At 43.2% G+C, this 22205-nt stretch overlaps 1 protein-coding gene across 1 annotated transcript in view; it reads left to right on the top strand.

The window, feature by feature from the left end:
• Nucleotides 1–19851, top strand: part of LRGUK (leucine rich repeats and guanylate kinase domain containing) — an 83081-nt gene extending 63230 nt beyond the window's left edge. Inside the window, exons 17-20 of the mRNA XM_050936846.1 lie at nucleotides 1041–1129; nucleotides 10962–11093; nucleotides 17002–17174; nucleotides 18247–19851. Of these exons, the coding sequence (XP_050792803.1) occupies nucleotides 1041–1129; nucleotides 10962–11093; nucleotides 17002–17174; nucleotides 18247–18398 (546 nt within the window). The 3' untranslated portion in view covers nucleotides 18399–19851. The remainder of the gene's footprint in view (nucleotides 1–1040; nucleotides 1130–10961; nucleotides 11094–17001; nucleotides 17175–18246) is intronic.
• The last annotated feature ends 2354 nt before the right edge of the window (nucleotides 19852–22205 follow it).

The raw sequence follows: 22205 nt of genomic DNA, 5'->3' as shown, positions 1-22205 counted from the left end.
AGCTTTCTCTTGCCTTACCTACACTGAGTGTGTCTGTACTGGGAAATTATACTGTGCTGCTGCAGCACATGTTAACTAACACACCTGTTAGAACTACAGGACTGGATTCTGCAGTCTGCTAAGGATACCTTGTGCTAGCTATGCACAGTAGCCCGAGAGGGACTGTAGATTTCCAGCAGAGAATTCCCTCAGTGTAGGGGGAATCTCAGCTGGTGTAGAGTGGCAGAGGTGGTGTAGCCGCCAACATTCCCCCACCCTTAGAGTGAGCGGACAAGGAAAGCAGCATGTCAGGAGTGTGTTGGAAGCAAATTCTACTATACTGCATCCTTTGCTGGTGGAAGAAACCTTATGGGAGCAGCATCAATTAAAGTAGGATTATTCTTGCTTTAATTTATACTGGGGCTGTGAATCAACCAGCTCCCTGCAGTCACCCCTTTCTGCTACATCCTAGCGTAGCTCAGATGTAATGAAGAATCAGGGCTTCATTGTAAACCAGGACCGCCATGTTTAAAACCAGATGTGACTTTAAAGACAAAAGTTCTGTCTACACTGATGGCTGAGTGATGTTTAACACCTGTTAGTTAACATGTTATAACACAATGTAATTTCCCAGTATAGATTAACCTATACACTCAAGAGTCTTAGGCCATGTCTACACTACCATTTTTGTCAGCAAAACTGGTGTTGCTTAGAGGTGTGAAAAAACACCCCCCTGAGTAAGATGAGTTTCACTGGTATAAGTGGTAGTGTGCACAGCACTGTGCCGGTGGGAGAGTTTCTCCTACCGACATACTTACTGCTGCTCATTGGAAGTGGTTTAACTATGTCGATGGGAGAGCTCTCTCCCATTGGCATAGAGTGGCTACACGAGAGATCTTATAGCGGCACAGCTGCATTGGTACAGCTGGGCCACTGTTAGGTCTCTAGTGTAGACCTGGCCTTAGCCAGAGACAGGAATGTCATGGCCATTTGTTACTCTTTTTGAAGGCCTGTATGTACTTGTAAGTTATTGTAATAAGTTGATCATATTTCTTGCTCAGGAGGAAGCATCTCTGCAGAGGCGGCAATGTACAGCACGTCAGGCGCTGTTGGGGAAGGCTCCTAGTGCATATGCCCAACTGTTTCAAAGGTAATACAGGCATTTGTACGAGTCACGTCCTTTTCAACCAAATGAAAAATGTCCATCTTGAACTTCTTCCCCATTGCGTCTACAAGATGAATGACCAGAAACTCTCAAAGATCACAAGTCACATGGTTGACTCTCCTCCTTAAAGGGTTTAGGTCGAACCATACAGTTAAGCCCTATACATGGAGATGCGCCCTCTGGCTTGAGAGCTGCAATGGTCTTAAACTAACAGTGTGAGACCAACCTGCAGTATATCTGGGGCTGTGAATTTATAACACAAACAATGACAAGGCTGCCTAGCGCTCAGCAGGGAGCAGTTGGTGGGGGCAGAGAAGCTGGGGCAGCTGGACCCCACCCCTGGGGGGCGAGAAGCCTCGAGCAACTTCCCCTGGCTCCCAGCAGGGAGGAGGGAAGAGGGGGCAGCCCTCTGGGAGTCTATGGGACAGGGTACCCACAGTAGGGAGCTGCCAGCAGAATTGAGAGACTGGCCTCTCAGCTCCCCACTCTGTCCCTCTTAGGTTGGTGGATGCACACCACTGGTGTATATTAGGTTGACTTACATTTCTAGCATAGACATGCCCTTAGTCCACTGTTCTTTGCTGCCTTTATTTTCCTGTGCCTTGCTCATACTTTGGATTCTGTGTTTGGAGTGAAAATAAGACTTTGTTTTGGCAGAGCTGTCAGATAGGAGAAAAACTCCCATCACCCTCAGTTGGTATTTGCAAGGACATCTGTGCTCAGTGAAAACAAATTGCATGCAGGAGTAGGCAACACTCCGTTCCATATGGTGATGCAAGGAGTGAAGTCAGGAAATGCCATAAATATGAACAGTTGAGACTCAGAGTTGGACGGCGAGCCCTGAAATCATAGCTATTAGATAGAAGAGAGACCTATAGGTCATTTAGTCCATACCAATGGCTGGTGCCTGATTTTCCCTATAGTATGTTTACTAGTGTGATATCCAATCTAGTTTTAAATGTACCTTGAGATTGGCCTTTCACCTTAGAAGGCTCTTCCACAGATTAATATATCTCCCTCAGGAAGATTATTGTGATATCTACCCTAAATTATTGCTATCTCAGTTTCATCCCATTGCTCCTAGTTATACCTCTTGTCCCACTCAAAATAATTCCTCTTCATTTTTTTATGCAATTCAGAAAATTAGATTGTTACCATGTCTCCACTTTTCTATTAGTCAGCAATTAGCCAAACTACATATAGTTACATTGTTTCATCTTTCCTCACAAGTCAGTTCCTCTAGCCCCCTGGTAAATATTGGTGGCGTGCTCTTTATTTCTTCCAATCTGTTAACATCTGGTAATTAGGTGCCAGAATTGATCACAATATTCCAGGTGCAGCTACAACAAGCGGTAGCAAAGATGACATAATTACCTTTGGTCTCTGGGACATACCTCTTTGCCACTGCATATGCAGCTCAAAATTGCATTGGCATTTTGCAATCATTTTGTGTGACAAACCCAGGTCTGACTTCCTGGTCATTGTCATCTCTAGGTTTCTTTCTGCATGCTGCTTCCTAGGTTTGTCCTTTCTGTGGAGTGTCTGTCTGTGACTTAGATTATTTTTTCCCAGTGTGTATTTATTTGAACATTTTTTCTGTTTCTACTTGGTTTCAGAAGTCAAGTACAAATCACATCTCTCTGAAATTTGATTATAAAAATTTCTCTTGACATCCATCATTTTTCTCGTGCCAGCTGTGTTCTTGTACATTGTCTGCTTTCATTAAAAATACAATGTACCCATTCAGGGAAAATGTTTCTTAATCTCAAAGTTTAGTGACCATGGGAGTGAGCTTCTTACTGTACTGTTGTCAAGCTGTCATGGTATAATCCCCCACTCTGAACCTTAGCGTCCAAAAGATGGGGTACCGGCATGAATTCCTCTAAGCTCAATTACCAGCTTAGTACTTGTAGTGCTGCCACCAACCAGGAAGTCCAGTGCCTGGTACACTCCAGTCCCCCCCAAAACCTTGCCTGGGGACCCCCAAGACCCAGTCCCTCTGGATCTTAACACAAGGAAAGTAAACTCTTTCCCTCACCATTGCCTCTCCCAGACTTCCCCTCCCTGGGTTACCCTGGAAGATCACTGTGATTCAAACTCCTTGAATCTTAAAACAGAGAGGAAAATTCACCTTCCCCCCTCCTTCTCTCTCCCCCTCCCAGACTCTCCCTGAGAGAGACAGTAATCCTAACAGAGAGAAAATTAACCTCTCTCTCCCCCTTCTCTTCTTTCTCCCCATCAATTTTCTGGTGAACCAGACCCAGTCCCCTGGGGTCTCACCAGAATAAAAAACAATCAGGTTCTTAAACAAAAAAAGCTTTTAATTAAAGAAAAAAAACAGTAAAAATTATCTTTGTAAATTTAAGATGGAATATGTTACAGGGTCTTTCAGCTATAGACACTGGGAATACCCTCCCAGCCTAAGTATACAAGTACTAAGTAAAATCCTTTCAGCAAGATACAAATTTGAACTCCTTCCAGCCAAATACACATTTGCAAATAAAGAAAACAAACATAAACCTAACTCGCCTTATCTACCTAGTACTTACTATTCTGAGCACATAAGAGCCTGTATCAGAGAGATTGGAGAGAAACCTGGTTGCACGTCTGGTCTCTCTCAGAACCCAGAGAGAACAACCACCAAAAAACTAACAGCACACACACAAACTTCCCTCCCTCAAGATTTGAAAGTATCCTGTCCCCTGATTGGTCCTCTGGTCAGGTGACAGCCAGGCTCACTGAACTTGTTAACCCTTTACAGGCAAAAGAGACATGAAGTACTCCTGTTCTATTAACCCTTAACTATCTGTTTATGACACAAGCAAAAGAGAATTACTGTTTGCATAGGACTTAGACGAATGCTATCCCTTTTACTAGCAGTGCAGCTGAACTGACTGAGAGAATGCTGAACCTAGAATTGTGCTGACATAACTAAAGATCCTAATAGACAAAGAAAGAAAGCCTCAAAAAAGCTGTATTAACTCCAAGCTCCATTGGAAATGGAAAGTGGAAAACCACTGTTTGCCACAATGGATGAACTTAGTAGGGAAAGAAACTTTGTTCCATTGAGGGCATTGTAAGTAATTTGGAACAAAATACATTTATAGCTATAATAAAATACCTGACTTTTTTTTTAAAAAGCACAACTGTCTAATTGGTAAATATACAGAATATTTGTCATATAGAAATACCAGTGTTTACTGCCTAGCATTTTATACAATGCTATAAACTACTGAATTGGATGTTTTAAGATTTTGGGACATGTCCTTGACCAATGTAAATCAAAAGTATCTCAATTTAAATCAAAGAAGTTATACTGGTTTTAAAAATGGTTTAAAGGAAGAATCAGTTCTGTTTTATTTGTTGCAACAGCCAAAGGAATAAATACATAAATTTATATTTTTAAATGGAGATTTAAAATCTGACTTCCTTATTTTATGCCTGTAGCTATGTGCAGTTGCAATTCAGGTTATTTTGATGTTTAACTACCTGATACAGTATGTGGGCACAATCGGGTAGTTCAGTGTTTCTCAAACTGGAGTTGCTGCTTGTGTAGGGAAAGCCCCTTGTGGGCTGGGCCTGTTTGTTTACCTGCCCCTTCCGCAGGTCCAGCCGATCGTGGCTCCTACTGGCCGCGGTTCGCCGCTGTAGGCCAATGGGGGCTGCTGGAAGCGGCTGCCAGTAAGTCCCTCAAATACGATCCTGGCTGCACCCCAACTCAGAGAATTCACACACTTTGCAGTCTCGGCACTGCTGCCTTCCAGGACGGGGCTTAGTGCTAAGGAGGTATGTTCCATGCATTTTAACATGACATGCCTGATACACTCTCTTCTGCATGGATAGCTCATGGTCAGGGCATGAGTGTTCCATGCAGGTGGTGATGTGAAAGATTTGGTGGCTTTCCTGTTTGATCGTAAGAAGATAAAAATGGCCATACTGGGTCAGACCAAAGGTCCATCTTGCCTAGTATTCGGTCTTCTGACAATGTCCAATGCCAGGTGCCCCAGAAGGAATGAACAGAATAGGTAATCACCAAGTGATCCATCCCCTGTCGCGCATTCCCAGCTTCTGGCAAACAGAGGCTAGGGACACCATCCCTGCCCATCCTGGCTAATAACCATTGATGGACCTACCCTTCATGAATTTATCTAGTTCTTTTTTGAACCCTTTTATAGTCTTGGCCTTCACAACATCCCTCTGGCAAGGAGTTCCACAGGTTAACTGTGCATTGTGTGAAAAAAATACTTCCTTTTGTTTGCTTTAATCCTGCTGCCTATTAATTTCATTTGGTGGCCTCTAGTTCTTGTGTTATGAGAAGGAGTAAATAACACTTCCTTATTTACTTTCTCCACACCAATTATGATTTTATAGATGTCAATCAAATCTGCCCTTAGCAGTCTCTTTTCTAATTTGAAAAGTCCCAGTCTTATTAATCTCGCCTCATACGGAAGCCATTCTATACCCCTAATTGCCCTTTTCTGAACCTTTTCCAAGTCTAGTATATCTTTTTTGAGATAGGGCAACAATATCTGCAGTATTCAAGATGTGAGCATACCATGGATTTATATAGAGGCAATATGATATTTTCTGTCTTCTTATCTATTGTGACAAAGTTCCTCCTTTACTTTGGTGGGTCCTGCGTGTCTTTGCTCACCTCAGTGATCTTCCCCTCTGGTGGAACCCACAGTCTGGGTCAACTCCTCCTGTGTCTGATCAGGAGTTACGAGGTTTGGGGGGAACCCGGGCCCACCCTCTACTCCAGGTTCCAGCCCAGGGCCCTGTGGATTGCAGCTGTCTATAGTGCCTCCTGTAACAGCTGCATGACAGCTACAACTCCCTGGGCTACTTCCCCATGGCTTCCTCCAAACACCTTCTTTATCCTCACCACAGAACCTTCCTCCTGGTGTCTGATAATGCTTGATTGTCTAAGAATTCCTCAATCCTCCAGTAACACACCCTCTCAGTCTCAGCTCCGTGCGCCTCTTGTTCCCTGCTCCTCCCCACCTGACTGGAGTGAGCTCCTTTTTAAACCCAGGTGCCCTGTTTAGCCTGCCTTGATTGGCTGCAGGTGTTCTAATCAATGTAGCTATCTCCACTGCCTTCGGGAAAGATCTTAATTGGCCCCAGGTGCCTTGATTAACCTGGAGCAACTGCCATTTGGTTACCATGGTACTAGGGATTTGTTTAGCCTGGGGCTAACATACCTGTTCCTCAGTACTTTACTGTAGCTATCTGGCCTTGCCCCATCACACTATCCCTTTCTTAATGATTCCCAACATTCTGTTCACTTTTTTGATTGCCGCTGCACATTGAGTGGATGTTTTCAGAGAACTATCCAGTATGACTCCAAGATCTCTTGAGTGGTCACAGCTAATTTAGACCCCATCATTTTATATGTATAGTTGGGATTATGTTTTCCAGTGTGCATTACTTTGCATTTATCAACATTGAATTTCATCTGCCATTTTGTTGCCCAGTCACCCAGTTTGAGAGATCTTTTTGGAGGTCTTTTCAGTCTGCCTGGGACTTAATTATCTTGAATAGTTTTGTATCATCTGCAAATTTTGCCACCTCATTGGTTACCTCTTTTTCCAGATCATTTATGAATATGTTGAATAGGACTGGTCCCAGTACAGACCCCTGGGGGACACCACTATTTACCTCTCCCCATTCTGAAAACTGACCATTTATTCCTATCCTTTGTTTCCTATTTTTTAACTAGTTACAAATCCCTCTTATCCCATGACTGCTTAATTTGCTTAACAGCCTTTGGTGAGGGACTTTGCTTTCTGTGTCCCATTGATTATCCTCATACCACCAACTTTCTATGCTGCCTGTTATATGAATACCTCATTTAATATGAGGCACTCTAATTCACCCATCTTATTATTTATACTTCTAGCATTTGTATATAGGCACTTTAAAAACTACATGATGTAATTGAATGGGACTTTTTTTCTTTTAACTGTTTCTCATCAGATCCTCCCTGTATTTTATCATCTTCCATCCTCTCCTCCTTTTTAGTACACAGGGAATCTCCATTTATAGATCCTCCCCTAAGGGATGTCCGAACCACATGCTTCTCCGCACCTGTCGGCTTTCCCTCAGCCCTTAGTTTGAAAACTGCTCTATGACCTTTTTAATTTTAAGCACCATCTGTCTGGTTGCATTTTGGTTTAGGTGGAGCCCATCCTTTCTATATAGGCTCCCTCTTTCCCAAAAGTTGCCCCAGTTCCTAAAAAATCTAACCCCCTCCTCCCTACCCCATTGTCTCATCCACGCACCGAGACCTTGCAGTTCTACCTGTCTAACTGGCTTTGCATGTGGATCTGGAATTATTTCAGAGAATGCTACCATGGAGATCCTGGACTTCAGTCTCTTACCTAGCAGCCTAAATTTGGCCTCCAGGACCTCTCTTCTATCTTTCTCTATATTATTGGTACCTACCTGTACCAAGACCACTAGCTGCTTCCCAGCACTACATGTAAGCTTATCTAGATGTCTCGAGAGATCTGCAACCTTCATAACAGGAAGGCAAGTCACAATGCTCCTGGTCTCCCGGTCATTGCAAACCCATCTATCTATGTTTCTAATGATCGAATCTCCCATTGCTAATACCTGTCTCTTCCTAATAACTAGAGTTCCCTCCCCTGGAGAGGTATCCTAAGTGTGAAAAGTTACCGCAATATCACCTAGAAGGAGGGCCCCAACTATGGGATCATTTCCCTCTGCTCCAGTTAGATGCTCTCCTTCCCTAAGACTTTCACCCTCCTCAACAGCACAAAGGCTGTCAGACTGTGGGTGGGACCATTCTACCTGGAAAGTCTCATCTATATACTTCTCTATCTCCCTTCACTCTTTCAGCTCAGCCATCCTGGTCTCCAAAGCCTGTACACAGTCTCTGAGGGCCAGGAGCTCCTTGCACCGAAGACACACATTCACCACCTGCCCATAGAGCAGGTAATAATATATGCTGCATTGGCTGCAATAAACTGGATAACTCCCACTCTGTTGCTGGACTTCTGCCTGCATTCCCTTTTTACTCCTGAAGCTTGTTCCTTTGTTGTTGTTTTGTTTTTATCAGGGGGTGGTTTGGGCTTTAAGTTTCAAGAAGTGTAAGGAATATTAAGTGTATGTAGCACCTTCCCCTGCCAGACACACTTTCCCTGGAGAACTCCCTTGCAAAACTCCCCTGTTAGCCGCTCCTGTTCGCTATCTTCTCTGGCCGCTTAGGAGCGGGCTTTTTAAAGTCCTGGTCTTCCTGAGTAGCCCCGCCCCCTGGTTAAGGGTTGATGGGTACAGATTACAGGTACAACGTAATGTTGCTTTGCCACATTATTCTGTGCCCATTTTGGGGGCAGAAAGAGGCAGTAACTGTGGCCCTAGGTACATGGATGTCCTCTTCAGAGTGTCAAAGTGGACGAGGTAATTTCTTTTACTGGACCTGCTTCTGCTGTTCAGAGAGAGACAAGCTTTCAAGCTTACACAGAACCCTTCTTCAGGTCTGGGAAATGTACTCAGAAGTACTGAAACATACTCATTCTCTCCCTAACAGAATTTGGCCCTATCAAAAATAGTACCACACCCACCTAGTCTCTCTAATATCCTGGTACCAACATGGCTACATCAATACTGCATATGCTTCAGAGTAATTTAACTTAGCTGACATGTTTTTCAGCAGCCTAAAGCAACAGAAATTAAAAACTCCTTGAATATGAATGTTTCTAATGAAACTGATGACAAAACCTTAATGACAGTCACAAACTCAATTGTCAGTGTGAAAAATAAGAGATTTGGCGGGGAGGGGGAAATCCCTGTGGAGCCTTTTAAAACACGTTTCTTTCAATTGTCTGGCTGGTTGTTTTAAGTGTATCTATCAGTAGGGATTTAGCCTTTGAGAATGGGTCACTGATTCTGACTCAATGCCTTCACTTTAGGGAGCAGAGTCCGTTTTCGTATGACGGATGAGTCCTTAGACTGTGACCTTCCATCTGAAGTGGTGCATGATGTATCCTCTTCTCAGATTTCTGTTTGATCTCTCCTAACCTCTGCTGTCAAGCTGCGTGTTTCAGCATTGCATATTGAGTGGAGATATTTGTTAGGAAATGTGTGTGGGAGGAGGAGGGTTGTTTTTTGTTTCTTTTAAATGCCATGACATTGATGGCTCTCAAAAGCCTTCTAAATCAATGGCTCTGAGAGCCGGCAATGGGATAAAGGACCCTTTTTCTCTATGTAATTGGTTCATGCCAATAATGACCAAAAGCCTTTACCTGCTGGCAACCATTTGGTGGCCTGTGCAATAGAAATTTGTGGGCTCACTTTAAGGGAGATTTATTTGTAAGTAGGATTAATAGGATAAACTAAGAAAGGGCAAATGAAAGACCAATGGCAGAAAAATCCTGTGTTAGGCTGTGGAATGATTCCCCAAGGAAACTGGTGACAATCCCATCACTGACACATTTTAAAAAATAAACAGGACAAAGCACTAGAAAACGTGCAATAGGGAACAGTCCTGCATTGACAAATGTTGGTTTAGACAACCTGAAAGATCCTTTGTGATTCTAGCGTCTGTGATTCCTGTGGGACAAGGATCTACAAACTACTTCTGCAGTTGACAACATTATTGGCAATCTTAGCAGAAGAGCTAAATAACGAGGAGACATGGCACTTAAATTGGCTGGTCACCCTTAGAAGAAAGAGGTTCCTTCAGTGCTGAGCTGGGGTGTATCAGCAAGATGGCTGCTGCACCTGTACATAGGATAGATAGAGGACATCTTTTAAGAGCTGTAACTTAATTTTAAATAAAACATTGTAAGAGGGACTTCTCTTACATTGGAAATTCAGCAGTGCTCTTTGGCACTGTGACTAATGTCTATATATAAAATGGAGGCAATACTGCAGTTAGCGTGGGTTACGTTTTGTTAGATGTGACCACGAGTGACTGTTGTAGAAGGAACTCCAGGCTTTGTTAATAATAGACACAAGATGATGAGAAAAATAATGCTGTATGCGAGACTTTCAAATGGGACCTGTGCTCTTACGTCACTTGAGCGCGTTTGAAAAGCTTACCCTTAATAGGATTTAATAGATCAAACTAATTTTTTTTTCCATTAAAACAAATGTGCTTAGCTTACCACTTTGGAATCAGGAGCACATAGATGCAATACTGATTGTAGTTCCAGGAGTCTGTGTTTATTGTTGTACCACACACATTTTAGGGAGGTAGGGATAGCTCAGTGGTTTGAGCATTGGCCTCCTTAAACCCAGGGTTGAGAGTTCAATCCTTGAGGGGGCCAATTAGGGATCTGGGGCAAAAATTGGTCCTGCTACTGAAGGCAGGGGACTGGACTCAATGACCTTCGAAGGTCCCTTCCAGTTCTAGGAGATTGGTATATCTCCAGTTATTACCTTATTACAACATGGTCTACTAAGCAGAGATGGGGACTGGGAGTCTGGACTCCTGCTTTCTCTTACCGCTTCAGTTGGTGCCTTGATACATAACCTTGGGCAAGTCAGTTAGGCCAAAATTTTCAAACACGAGCACCTAAAGTTAGGCACCTACATCTATTTAGAGATCTGCGTTAGTGGCCTGAATTTTAAAGCAGCTGTCAGAATTCCTATTACAATCTAGGCTCTATGGGAAGTGTTGGCTTTAACTTCTGTGGCTCACTTTCCCCATCTGAAAAATTGGCATAATACTAACCCAGCTTTATAAAGCACTCTGAGATACTCTGATGAAGGGCACTAGATCAGTGTGTTGAAAGTAGTGGATTAATGTATGCACTGCCTGCTTAACTTTCTTTTTATGTCATTTCAGGCATCTTGCAAGTACCCCAGCAGCGATCAGCCCACACAGATTACTGGAGCCACCATCATATACCTCTGTGCTCCCAAGTGGAAGTAATGTCACCCAAGACCGGAGTCTGCCCCCTGCTAGCCCGGACACCAGGTGAGTTTAGCTGTTGGATGAACAGATGATTGCTGGACAGGTTGAAGGATAATGCTGTATCGCACAGGACTTAAAACTATTTCCCCAGTTAATGCAGTTGCCTCCTCTGTTACATCAACCGCCTTGCTAAACACATGTTGCTACAATGTGAAACAGAACGTGGGGATGATATTGCATAAGTGCTGTAACTCATGTGGATGACCTAGCTGCAGACTGAAGACTTCACAAGCTTTGTTTTTAAAGGGGCATGTTGGAGAAGGGAAGGAAAAAATGGTAAAGGATGGGGAGAAGAATGGAAGAGACTGGGACTCCACGTAGAGAAACAAAACTAGAGTGATCACCATTTAAAGTCATAATTTACCAACAATTACTGCACAGTGGTATCCAGGAGACCACAATGTTCTTCTGTCCTCTACATAAGGAGATAGTGGTGGTGACTGGAATACCATTGGGCCAGGAGGGTCTGGTGGTGATAGCCCTGTTTACTCAAATTCTGATCTGGTGGATTGTTTCAGCATCAGCAATCCCTCCAGCTCACTGTACCCAACCCTCCCATCCTTTTGCTCCATTTGTCTCCTCTCTTATCGTGTCCCTGTGCCTTTGTTATAACCCCTTCTTATGCCTTGAACCTCTCAGTCAAAGATTCCAAAGAGCTTGAGGGCGGGGGGTCAACTTGATCCTTGAGCACTGAACTCCCAGTTCCTCCTGCTACTGGCTGGGAAACCTCTGAGTGATCGTTTGCTGCTGTGAGGGAGGGGAGATAGGCCGTGGTCTCCTACTCCAAGTAGGAGACAGAGGTAGGAAGTCTAATCTTCATGTTTAGAGAGGGGAAACTGAGGAACAGAATGGTGAATTAATTTGCCTTTGTTTGTCCAGTGAGTCAGTGGTAAAGCCAGGATTAGAATTTATTGGTTCCTGACTGCCAGTCCCATTCTCATTCCACACAGACCATAGTGCCTTTCCTGGGGTGTTTGAAAGAGATCTGTATGTCTTTTTTTACCTCTCTAAAAAGGTAGTGTTAATTAGTTCTTGAAAACTTGTGTATATAGATAGTGACTTGGTCTGGTCTTGAGAGATGCAAAACATCCACAATCCCTTTTAAAGGGTATGAAGCAGTTCACTTTATCCCTTGTCCTTTAGGCTGCAGAGTTCTTGCTTTTTTGTGGATAAACTTGCTGGTGAAATACACTGACTGTTCTGTTTAAATCTTAAAGAGCTCATACATTTCCACTATATGCTGTCCAGCCAGCCACTGTAATTACAGAAGTTAATGAACATGCTGTAAAAATGTTGAAATGGTAGGCCTCTGTGGATTAGATTGTACTGTGTACTTGTACCATATTGGAGTGTGCTGAAGGGAACAGAGTGAGTGCATGAGAGAGACAGTGCATAATAGGTTGCCAAGGGATTATGCATCATCTGCCCACACCAGTAAAGAGGCAAGCCCTATAACCCAAGTGAGTGTGAAGCTATGATGAGTTGTAAAAGCGTTAAAGCCCTTCACATATGGGAATGAATGTGTCTTTCCACTCTAGCACAGTTTGGTGTTTTGACTTTAGCAGTGTTTTCATTTAACGCTCTTAATAACACAGTGGGAAAACAACTGTGAGGAGAGAGAAAGCAAACTGCTAATCTGATTCATTTTCTGTGCATGCATCAGGCCTACAGCAAAATATACAGTCATGTTGTCAAATCCTCTTGCAAGGAAAAATGAAGAAGGCTTGGATGAGAGTTGTTCATAGGCAGGATGGCAATGCTCTTGTATACACCCCCTCTAGTACTTTTGTAAAACATCACTTCAGACACTTGATGCTAAGACCTGTGGTGGGTTTTTCTGGTTTGCGTGTTGAAGTGAATTAATGTTCTTTTATTTTCAATTCCATGCGTCCAACATTTGGGATGGCAGAAGCAGTAAAATGAAAAATCACGTGCGGTAAGCGTATGGTGCAAATGTGAATTACTGGCCTGTAGGCGTAGCAAACAAAGCACTGTCTCCTCACCTCTGGGATTAGGGCCAACTAATGAGTTGGGGAACTCATTGGGCAACGTCCAAGTCATATGCGTAATTCATCACATTCATCAGTTACTGCCCTAGTTTGAGCTGTTATGGAAACCGAACCAACTGTTATCCCTAAAAGCAGGAGGCCTCTAGGCCACTGACACTTAGTGTGGTGATGCTCAGTACTGTAGCTGGTCTGTGACTAGAAAACAGGCATTCCATGGTTCTGCTCCAAGGGCCAGCCCAAAGCACGTCTAATGGGTGGCTGCACAGGGACCTGCATTCTTTAGGCACACCTCTGGCTTTCTTTTCTTTCTGTGATCTCCTCTCTACCTTGTAAGGTGAACTTCTGGGCCCAACCCTTCATGATCCCACAGAAGAAAGCCCCATGATCCACACTTCCTAGATTTTAGATAGCCTCTGCCGGTTACTAATCTCTCCCCTCATAAATATGCTGTGTGGGTGTCTGTCAGAGGCTCCACTTATCTTCACACAGGGGCCTAAACAACTTTGGTTGTTATTGGTCCCTTAGCCAATGCAGACGTAGAGCCAGATGCTCAGCTGGTGTAAATCAGTGCAGCTCCATTGACTTCAATGGAGCTAGGTTGATTTACATCAGCTGAGGATCTGACCCACAAAATTAATTAATTAATGTTAATGGTCCCATCACCACCATACAACATGCAATGGAAAACACTGATCTGCTGCACTGTCACGTGTTAACATGGAATTATGTATCTTAGACTTGAGAATTTGTTTTGCAGTCCAGTACAGATACATCCACTACAGTGAGTATACATATGAGACCACATTACAGTCAATTTATTTCTTTTATATAAATCTTATATGCACTATGATCTCATTATTCCACTTTATTGTCCTGTTTTGAGCATGCTTGTTTTCTGTTCTTTTCACTTTACCAGAGTCATGGGGTGGGGAATTTGTCTTGGTGGAAGGAAAAAAGGAGAAAAGTAAATTCTGAAGAGAAGCCTGGACATCCCTATCTGACTATAGACACTAATTATTTTCCCAGTGCCCCTGTAGTGAGGGGTTGAAGATGCGCTAGATGATCAGAACTGATTTACAGAATGCTTGGCTGGGGCAATGCCTGGGGGAGATATTTCAAAGGCACAAATGGCAGTTAGTTGCCCAATTCTCACTGAATGTCTGAGTTGACAAGCAATTAGATTCTGTGATGACAGGGGCCGTATAACCCCTGCTTGCCCCACCCAATTCACTGGCATTATTTTCACGTTGAGGAACTTTTCAGGAGTCCTGTAGTATATGATTGTTTATTTTTATTACATTTATGCCTACAGGCCCAATCAAGGATCAGAACCCTTTGTGCACAGCCCACATCAGACTTATCAGTAGAGCCTAGGGTGACTAGATGTCCCGTTTTTCCCAGTATTTGGGGCTTTTTCTTATATAGTCACTTCTTACCCCTCACTCCCTGTTCTGATTTTTCACACTGCTATCTGGTCACCCTAGTAGAACCCCTGATACAGACTTATTACAACTCACCAGGAGTGAGGGATGAGTTAACAGAAAGACATCAAGCGTTTTTCTTGTCGTTCATTATATATCTTGTGTCACAAATGCCACATCATAATCCATCACTATTCAGGGACACAGTGTAAGACAACTCAGAATTGCCTGTTATTGCATTGGATTGTATCACATTGCAGGCAGACTTGACATGTTCATGTACACTATATGGAGATCGACGCGAGGTTAAATTCCAACCTGAATGCTATTTATTTTTCGTGTTTGTTAGGAGACAGATGCAGGGCCGTGTTCTAGAACAGCAGAGCAGGGAGCTGACCCTTCAGAAACTAGTATTTGCATTGGCACTGATATTTTTGAAAAACCCAAAGCTGCTGTTTAATCTTAGCCTGGATTTACAACTCCCAGTAACTGCTTTGCCGTTCTGTAATTACGGCGGATGGGTATTATGGGGAGCTAAAATGAGATCACTGTTAGGGTTAAGCACATTGTTTCAGCAGGGCACCCCCAGGTCACATTGACTTCAGCAAGAGATGTGAATGTTTAGGACTTCTCAGGGTTTAATCCTGCTCGGATTGAGGTCAATAGCAGAATCTCCACTGCTGTCCATGGACCAGGATCAGGCCTTCAGTAAAGATCATTTGCTGGTGTTTTTTTCTGGGCTTTATGCCACTATTGTATCTCATTCTTTTGATTCTTTCCCCCTCATATTTTGAATTTCCTTATTTTTTTATTTCAAAGGCTCTGCCAGTTCATAACCCTGTCTGTTCCTTAAACCATTCTTCCTTCTCCCCCAAAGACATTCTAATCACAGTGTTATCATAGGTAATTGCACTCCACGCAATGCTCTGGCCTGGCTTGTGCAGGAGGTCAAATTAGATAACCAAAATGGTCCCTTCTGGCTTTAGGATCTACGAATCAATGTTTTCTTTCACACAATAGGCCAGAACAGCTGTTGTGTTAAGATGGACTTTATCAAATGTCTACTATAGTCTCTTAAAGTTTCTATGTGATTTCTTGTTTACAATGGGTATTTACTGGTATGAAACATCTTCTTTGCAGTAAATGTGCATCAAGGCATTTTTTTTCCCTTAAACAAAGTGTTTGTTATAGATGCTGGATTCACACTCTTGGAGACTGAAATCTGTGTAGTCCCAGAACAAGTGACCACCCAGGGACTATCATTGTCATGCTAATCTGTGTCCACGTTGACCTGCAGGCAAGCTGCCCATTCAGGCCTTGGCCTCTGTGGGTATGGCTACGTTTGGAATTTCAAAGCGCTGCCGCGGCAGCGCTCACTTTGAAGTGTGAGTGTAGTCAGAGCGGCAGCGCTGGGAGAGAGCTCTCCCAGCGCTGCATGTAAACCACATCCCTTACGGGTGTAGCGTGCAGCGCTGGGAGCCGCGCTCCCAGCGCTGCTGCCCTGATTACACTGACGCTTTACAGCGCTGTATCTTGCCGCGCTCAGGGGGGTGTTTTTTCACACCCCAGTTGCAGCGCTGTAAAGTGTGAGTGTAGCCAAATGTTGATTTCCCACAGTAGAGCCAAATGTTGAGGTGGCTTTGTGCCACAGAAACCTGAGTGAAGTGAGACCGCCAGCTGCTTCTGTATAGGCTACCCAACCTCCAGGTTATTTATTAGCAGTATTACAGCGGTGCTTTTTTTCTCCAGCGCCCATTGTGCTAGGTACTGTACATATGCATGGTCAGAGATGGTCCTTTCCTTGAGGAGTGTACACTCTAATTAGACAAGACCAAGAAAGTGTGGAACAAAGGAGGTATTATTCATTTCCTTTTACAGAAGGGGAATTGAGGGAGAAAGAGACTAAGTGACTGGCCCAAAATCACCTTGAGAGTCTGTGCCAGAGCTGGAAACTGAAACCAGATCTTCTAAATCCCAGTTCAGGGCCTTGACCACAAAACCATCCTTTGATTCTGCCTGGATGTGTCTTCTAGACAACGTTAAAATTTCCTTATGAGCCTCACAGATCTTCTATTAACTAAATAGATCTTTGTCATTTTTGTAAATTCTTCATTTTATCCCAAAATCACTCACTGAGAGACACTGTTTATTATGCTGAACATAGAACTGGCAAACAGGAACTCTTTGAGTTCGAATCCCATCTCTCCAGCTGATTCACTCTGTAGCATGAACCTCTGTTTTTCTTTCCCAATCTGTGATTGATTAAATACATTCAAATTAAAGTGGGTGCTGGCAGTTTTGTTTACTACCTCCAAAGGAGTGTTGTCATGTGTGGAAAAATTGCTGTGTAACTGCTGAGTCTGATGATTTATTTCAGGCTCCTGATCGACAATATTACTGGTGTCATTGAAGTCATGTTAAACAAACTCACAGTATATGGTTTTTATTACCATGAAAGAATAAATCCATTCTCACTCTCAGCTCCAGAGAATCACGTGCCACTACTGGATTATCTATAATGTCCTCAGCTGGTGCATTTTCTACAGAAAGCTTGTCTGCCCGGAGCCCAGTTCCTAGTCCTCGATACTCCGAAGAGGCCAATGCAGAATGTGGGGACACTGGAGGAATCAGCAATGGAGTGGAAAGTTTGAAAGGTCTGAATTGTTTCCCAAATCTACTTTTTTGCTCAGCCTTTGTAATAAGGGTACGGTAGTTATTGTGTGGGTCAGTGATACTCAGACTGAGGCTCGCAAGTGGCTCTTTAATGTGGCATCCGCGGCTCTTTGCAGCACATGATATTAAAACACTGTGATTTAATTATTAACCAATCTAAGCTATTAACTAATCAGGATGCTTTTTCTCTGTTATTAACTAATTGTAGTTTATAAAATAATAATACTTGGTCAGCCATTTTGCTTTGAGAATAATATGTATTTAAGTATATGCATATAATATATATAAACTAAATATTTCCCCTTTCATAGTGTTTAGATAGGAATATATAGTACTGTAGTAAATGAAACAATGAACTCGCATGACTGTGGCTCTTCTGGCTTATGTTGCTTGCTAATTTGGTTCCTGAGCCACTGAGGTCTGAGTATCAGGGTATTAGTAAATCCAGATTACAGTGCAATTACATTGTCTCAACTTCTAATATTACATGTCTTAAGAACACCAAGTGGTGGGAATAAATGTAGGCATGTAGTTAACTTTCCACGTCTATGAATTAGGGGTAGGCACTGGGACTGGTTGAAAATTTCCTGGTAACTGTTTTTCAACAGAAAATTGAGTTTTCAGCTAAATAAATTTTGTGGAAAATTTCAACTTTTTATTGAAAAACAAAATACAAAAAAATTTCAGTTAGAAAATTTTGCTGTGATGCTTCATGGGAGTTGTAGTTCGGGTGCCTCATGCCCCCATTCTGCTCTCTGGGCTGAGTTCCCCAGCAAGACGACATCTTCCTTTTCCTTTGGCCCTATAAGATCATTTGAACTAGGGGTCACAGGCTCGGTATAGATCCGCTCTCCACTGGGAAAGTTCCAGTTGAATCACACGCAGATTTCTCAGCTGGTGCAAGTTTTGAAAGAATGTCTGCTTGCTGTGGTGCTTGCGAAGAAGTAGGGTACCAGAGAGGAAGGCCAATGGCAAGATTATATAGTGTTGTTCAGTGAGAACAATCTTTACTTCCTTGAAATTGCTTACTAACTTGTTCATTAATCCTTGCAGACGCTGAACTTTGTAGTGACACTCTTGAAAAAAAAGCCAGCAAATCCAAGTCCAGTTCTCCTCGTGTGCCCCAGATTGTAAACCGACCAGGCTCCGACACCAAACCCGTCCTACCTCCAATCCCATCAGGGCGGAAAAAGACAAACCCTTGATGGTTGACATCAGCTGAGGCATTGCCCTGATCAAGCCCCTTTCTGCAGAGGCTTGATCTAACTTGAATACTGGTTTTGATATAATTTCACACACACACAAAGAAAAGTCTATCGAAGGATATTATCTTTCTGAATCCATCTCTGATTAATTCTGAATCACTCTTCTCTTAAAAAAAAGTTATTTATTTATAACTTTATTAAAAAGTACTTTCTGATTCTCCCAGAGCTAGAAATGATTTCCCCAGATGCTCCCCTACTTGGAAATGCCACAGAATTTTCCCCGAGATCCATGTGATCAGACCTTCCAGGGATATTTTTTCTATTTCACTGATTTAATTGAGGTGTGGAAGCTTGAAGGCCTCTGATGATAATGTTGCTTATAGTACAGGACTGCTGAATTAGTTTTTGCTAAGAGAGATTTAATGTGATACTTAGATTTAAGTGAGGAAGAGAAACTACTTAATTCCAAGGCAATCTTTTATAGAAGTTATTTTTAATATACATGTATATTGAAACAAACAACTCACAAAGGAATAATCAGAAAAAATCTTTAATTAATTTGATTTTGCTAAAGTTTTAACTATTTTCTGATTATGCTGAGATCTGTTTTTGCCATATATAATAGAAATGGAATCTCAATATTAAACAAAACTCAGACATTAACCTTTTTCATTATTAATTTATATGACTATATATATTTACTTTGTTATATTTACTGAACAAATAACCCGCTCTGATAAGCTTGCACTGTGAAGCCCTATTGCATGTGCATGCACTTTGCAAATGTGAGAAGACATGATATGATCTGTTAAGATCTGTCAGAGTGGATTAAACTTTGCTTGTGGAACTGCTCTGGATTTACCCCAATGTAACTGATCAGAATTCGGCCAGGGCCTATAAAATCTAAATTAGACAAAAAAAAGAACAACAGATCATGGCATGTAAGGCATAAATCCAATATCCTGAACTTAATAAATACCTACTGTTTATGACAGGTGTTAAGGGTTAATGTCTCTTTTACCTGTAAAGGGTTAATTAGCTCAGTACACCTGGAACACCTGACCAGAGGACCAATCAGAAGACAAGATACTTTCAAATCTCAGTAGCGGGAAGCCTTTGTTTATTTTTTTGGTTTTTGCTTTGTTTTCTCTGGGGGCTAGGAGAAGCCAGACATGCATCCAGGTTCCTCCAATCTTTCTGAAAAAGTCTCTTCTGCTAAATTTAGTAAGTACTAGTTAGAAAGGCAGTTTAGTCTTTTAATTATTTTTCTTTATTGCAAATGTGTATTTTGCTGGAAGAATTGTATTTCTGTTTGCTGCAACTTGTATTGTGCTGGGGGGAGGATTCTCTCTATTCTCTGTAAGCTAAAAGACCCTGTTACATTTTTTCATCTTGATATTACAAAAATAATTTTTTACTTTTTCTTTCTTTTATTAATAGCTTTTTCTTTTGATTAATTTTTCCCTTGTCTAAGACTCAAGGGGAGGGGGTCTGCACTCACCAAAAAATTGGGGGAAAAAAAAAAGAAGGGGGGAGGAAAAGCCTGATTTCTCTCTGTGTTAGGAATCTGTCTCTCTCTCAGGGAGTGGTGAAGGGGAAAAGAGGAGGGGGGAAGGCGAATTTCCTCTTTGTTTTAAATTCACGGAGCTTGAATCTGTATAGTGTCTCCAGGATAACCCAGGGAGGGGACGCCTGGGAGAGGCATCGGTGGGGGAAAGGGTTTATTTCTTGTGTTAAGATCCAAGGGGGTTTGGGACTTGGGGTCCCCAGGGAAAAGTTTGGGGAGTCATAAAGTGACCCAAAACACTATATTTTTGGGTGGTGGCAGCTCTATCATTTCTAAGCTGGTAATTAAGCTTAGAGGGGTTCAGGCCGGTACCCCATCTTTTGGACGCTAAGGTTCAGAGTGGAAAATCATACCTTGACAACCCCGCTACCCCACTGTAACACGACCCGATATAACACAGGTTCGCGTACAGCGCGGTAGCAGCAGGGCTCTGGTGGCACTTTAAAGGGTCTGGGGCTCTGGCTGCTGCGGGGAGCCCATGGCCCTTTAAATCACTGCTGGAGCCCTGCTGCTGCTACACTGGGGTTGTGGCAGCAGGGCTCTGCCAGCAATTTAAATGGCCTGGGCTCTCCGCGGCCAGAGCCCTGGGCTCTTTAAATCACTGCTGCAGCCCTGCCACCACTACCCCGATCTAATGGTGTTTCACCTATAAAGTGACTGCGTTATGTTGGGGTAGAGATGTATTATAAAAACACAGTGAAGCACCCATTCTCAGCCCTTCTGTGATTACTGCAGTGCACCCTCAAACAAACTTTCCTTGTTTCTCCCCTCACAATCTTATCAGTCCTTTTGCCCAAGGTTATCTTACTTTTTTCGCTGTCTGTGTTTGTGTGCATAATAAAACAAAATGGATTGAGAAAAAAAAAGGCTCTTTGTTCATTCCCCACATGGTGGTTGGTGGGGGTGGAATTTACAGGGGAGAAAAGGGAATGGAAGGGAGCGTTTGGTAGGGAACACCACAAATAAGGGTCGCATTACTGTGATTCATTGCTGAAACTGGTTTTCAAAACCTCACAGAGATGCAGAGCCCCTTGTTGGGCTCTGCCCTGGAATCTGGCTGCTCAAAATTGTCTGCCAAGTGCTCAGCCTCAACCCACCCCACCCCCAGCAGAAACTTTTTTCTCTTTGTTTCACAGATATTATGGCGCACACAGCAGGCAGCAATAGCAATGGGGATATTGCTTTCACTGAGGTCTAACCTCGTAAGCAAACAGCATCAATGACCTTTTAAATGTCCTTCCTGCTGCCCAGGGGGCTGGCACGGTTTCATGAGCCATGGGAGCAAGGGGTAGGTTGGGTCTCCCAGGAGCACAATTGGCATGGCAACATAATCAATGGTTATTTTGCAGTCTGAACAGAATGTCCCTGCTTGCAACTTTCTGAACAGACCTGTGTTCCTAAAGATGCACACCTCATGCACCTTTCCTGATCATACCACATTGACATTGGTGAACTGGTCCCTATGATCCACCAGCACTTGCAACACCATTGAGAAGTAGCCTTTTCAGTTTATGTATGCTTTGGCAAGGTGGTCTGGTGCCAAGATTGGGATGTGCATGCCATCTACCGTCCCACTGCAGTTAGGGAACCCCATCACGGCAGCACCATCCACTATGGCCTGCATGTTGTCACTGCCCTTCTTAGCAGAAGTCAATTAATGGCCCTGCACACTTGGATCGCAGCAGCTCCCATGGTGGATTTACCAGCTGCAACTTGATTCCCCACTGACAGGTAGCAGTCTGGTGTTGCAAGCTTCCATAGAACGATCACTACTTACTTCTCCACTCTCAGAGCAGCTCTCATTTTAGCATTGCTGTGCCTCAGGGCTGGGGAAAGTTCTGCACAAAGTTCCTAGAATGTGGCCTTCCACATTCGAAAGTTCTGCAGCCACTGCTCCTCATCCCACATCTGCATAACGATCTGGTCCCACCAATCAGTGCTTGTTCCCCGGGACCCGAAAGGGTACACAACTGTGTTCAGCAGATGTGCGACTGCCACCACCAGCTGTGGCTTGTTCCCTCTATGGCTTGCAGCAGGGCTGCTTGTGTGACATTGCAATGTTCCACTTGGTGGCTCCTGTCTTGGCTGTAGAAATACTGCAGGCTAAGGCGCAAGGTGTTTGAAATGCTCACAAGAGTGCACAGCTGAGCGGGGGCCCATGCTTATTGGGCTATGGCAGCTGCATGGCTAAAAGATGCGAAAAGAACTTGGTTTGTTTGCCGTTGATCTCAGGGAGGGAG

Source organism: Gopherus flavomarginatus, chromosome 1 (assembly GCF_025201925.1).
Source record: "Gopherus flavomarginatus isolate rGopFla2 chromosome 1, rGopFla2.mat.asm, whole genome shotgun sequence".
Lineage (NCBI taxonomy): Eukaryota > Metazoa > Chordata > Testudines > Testudinidae > Gopherus > Gopherus flavomarginatus.
Note: the sequence above shows the minus strand (reverse complement) of the source record. Positions and strands in the feature narration are given on the sequence as shown.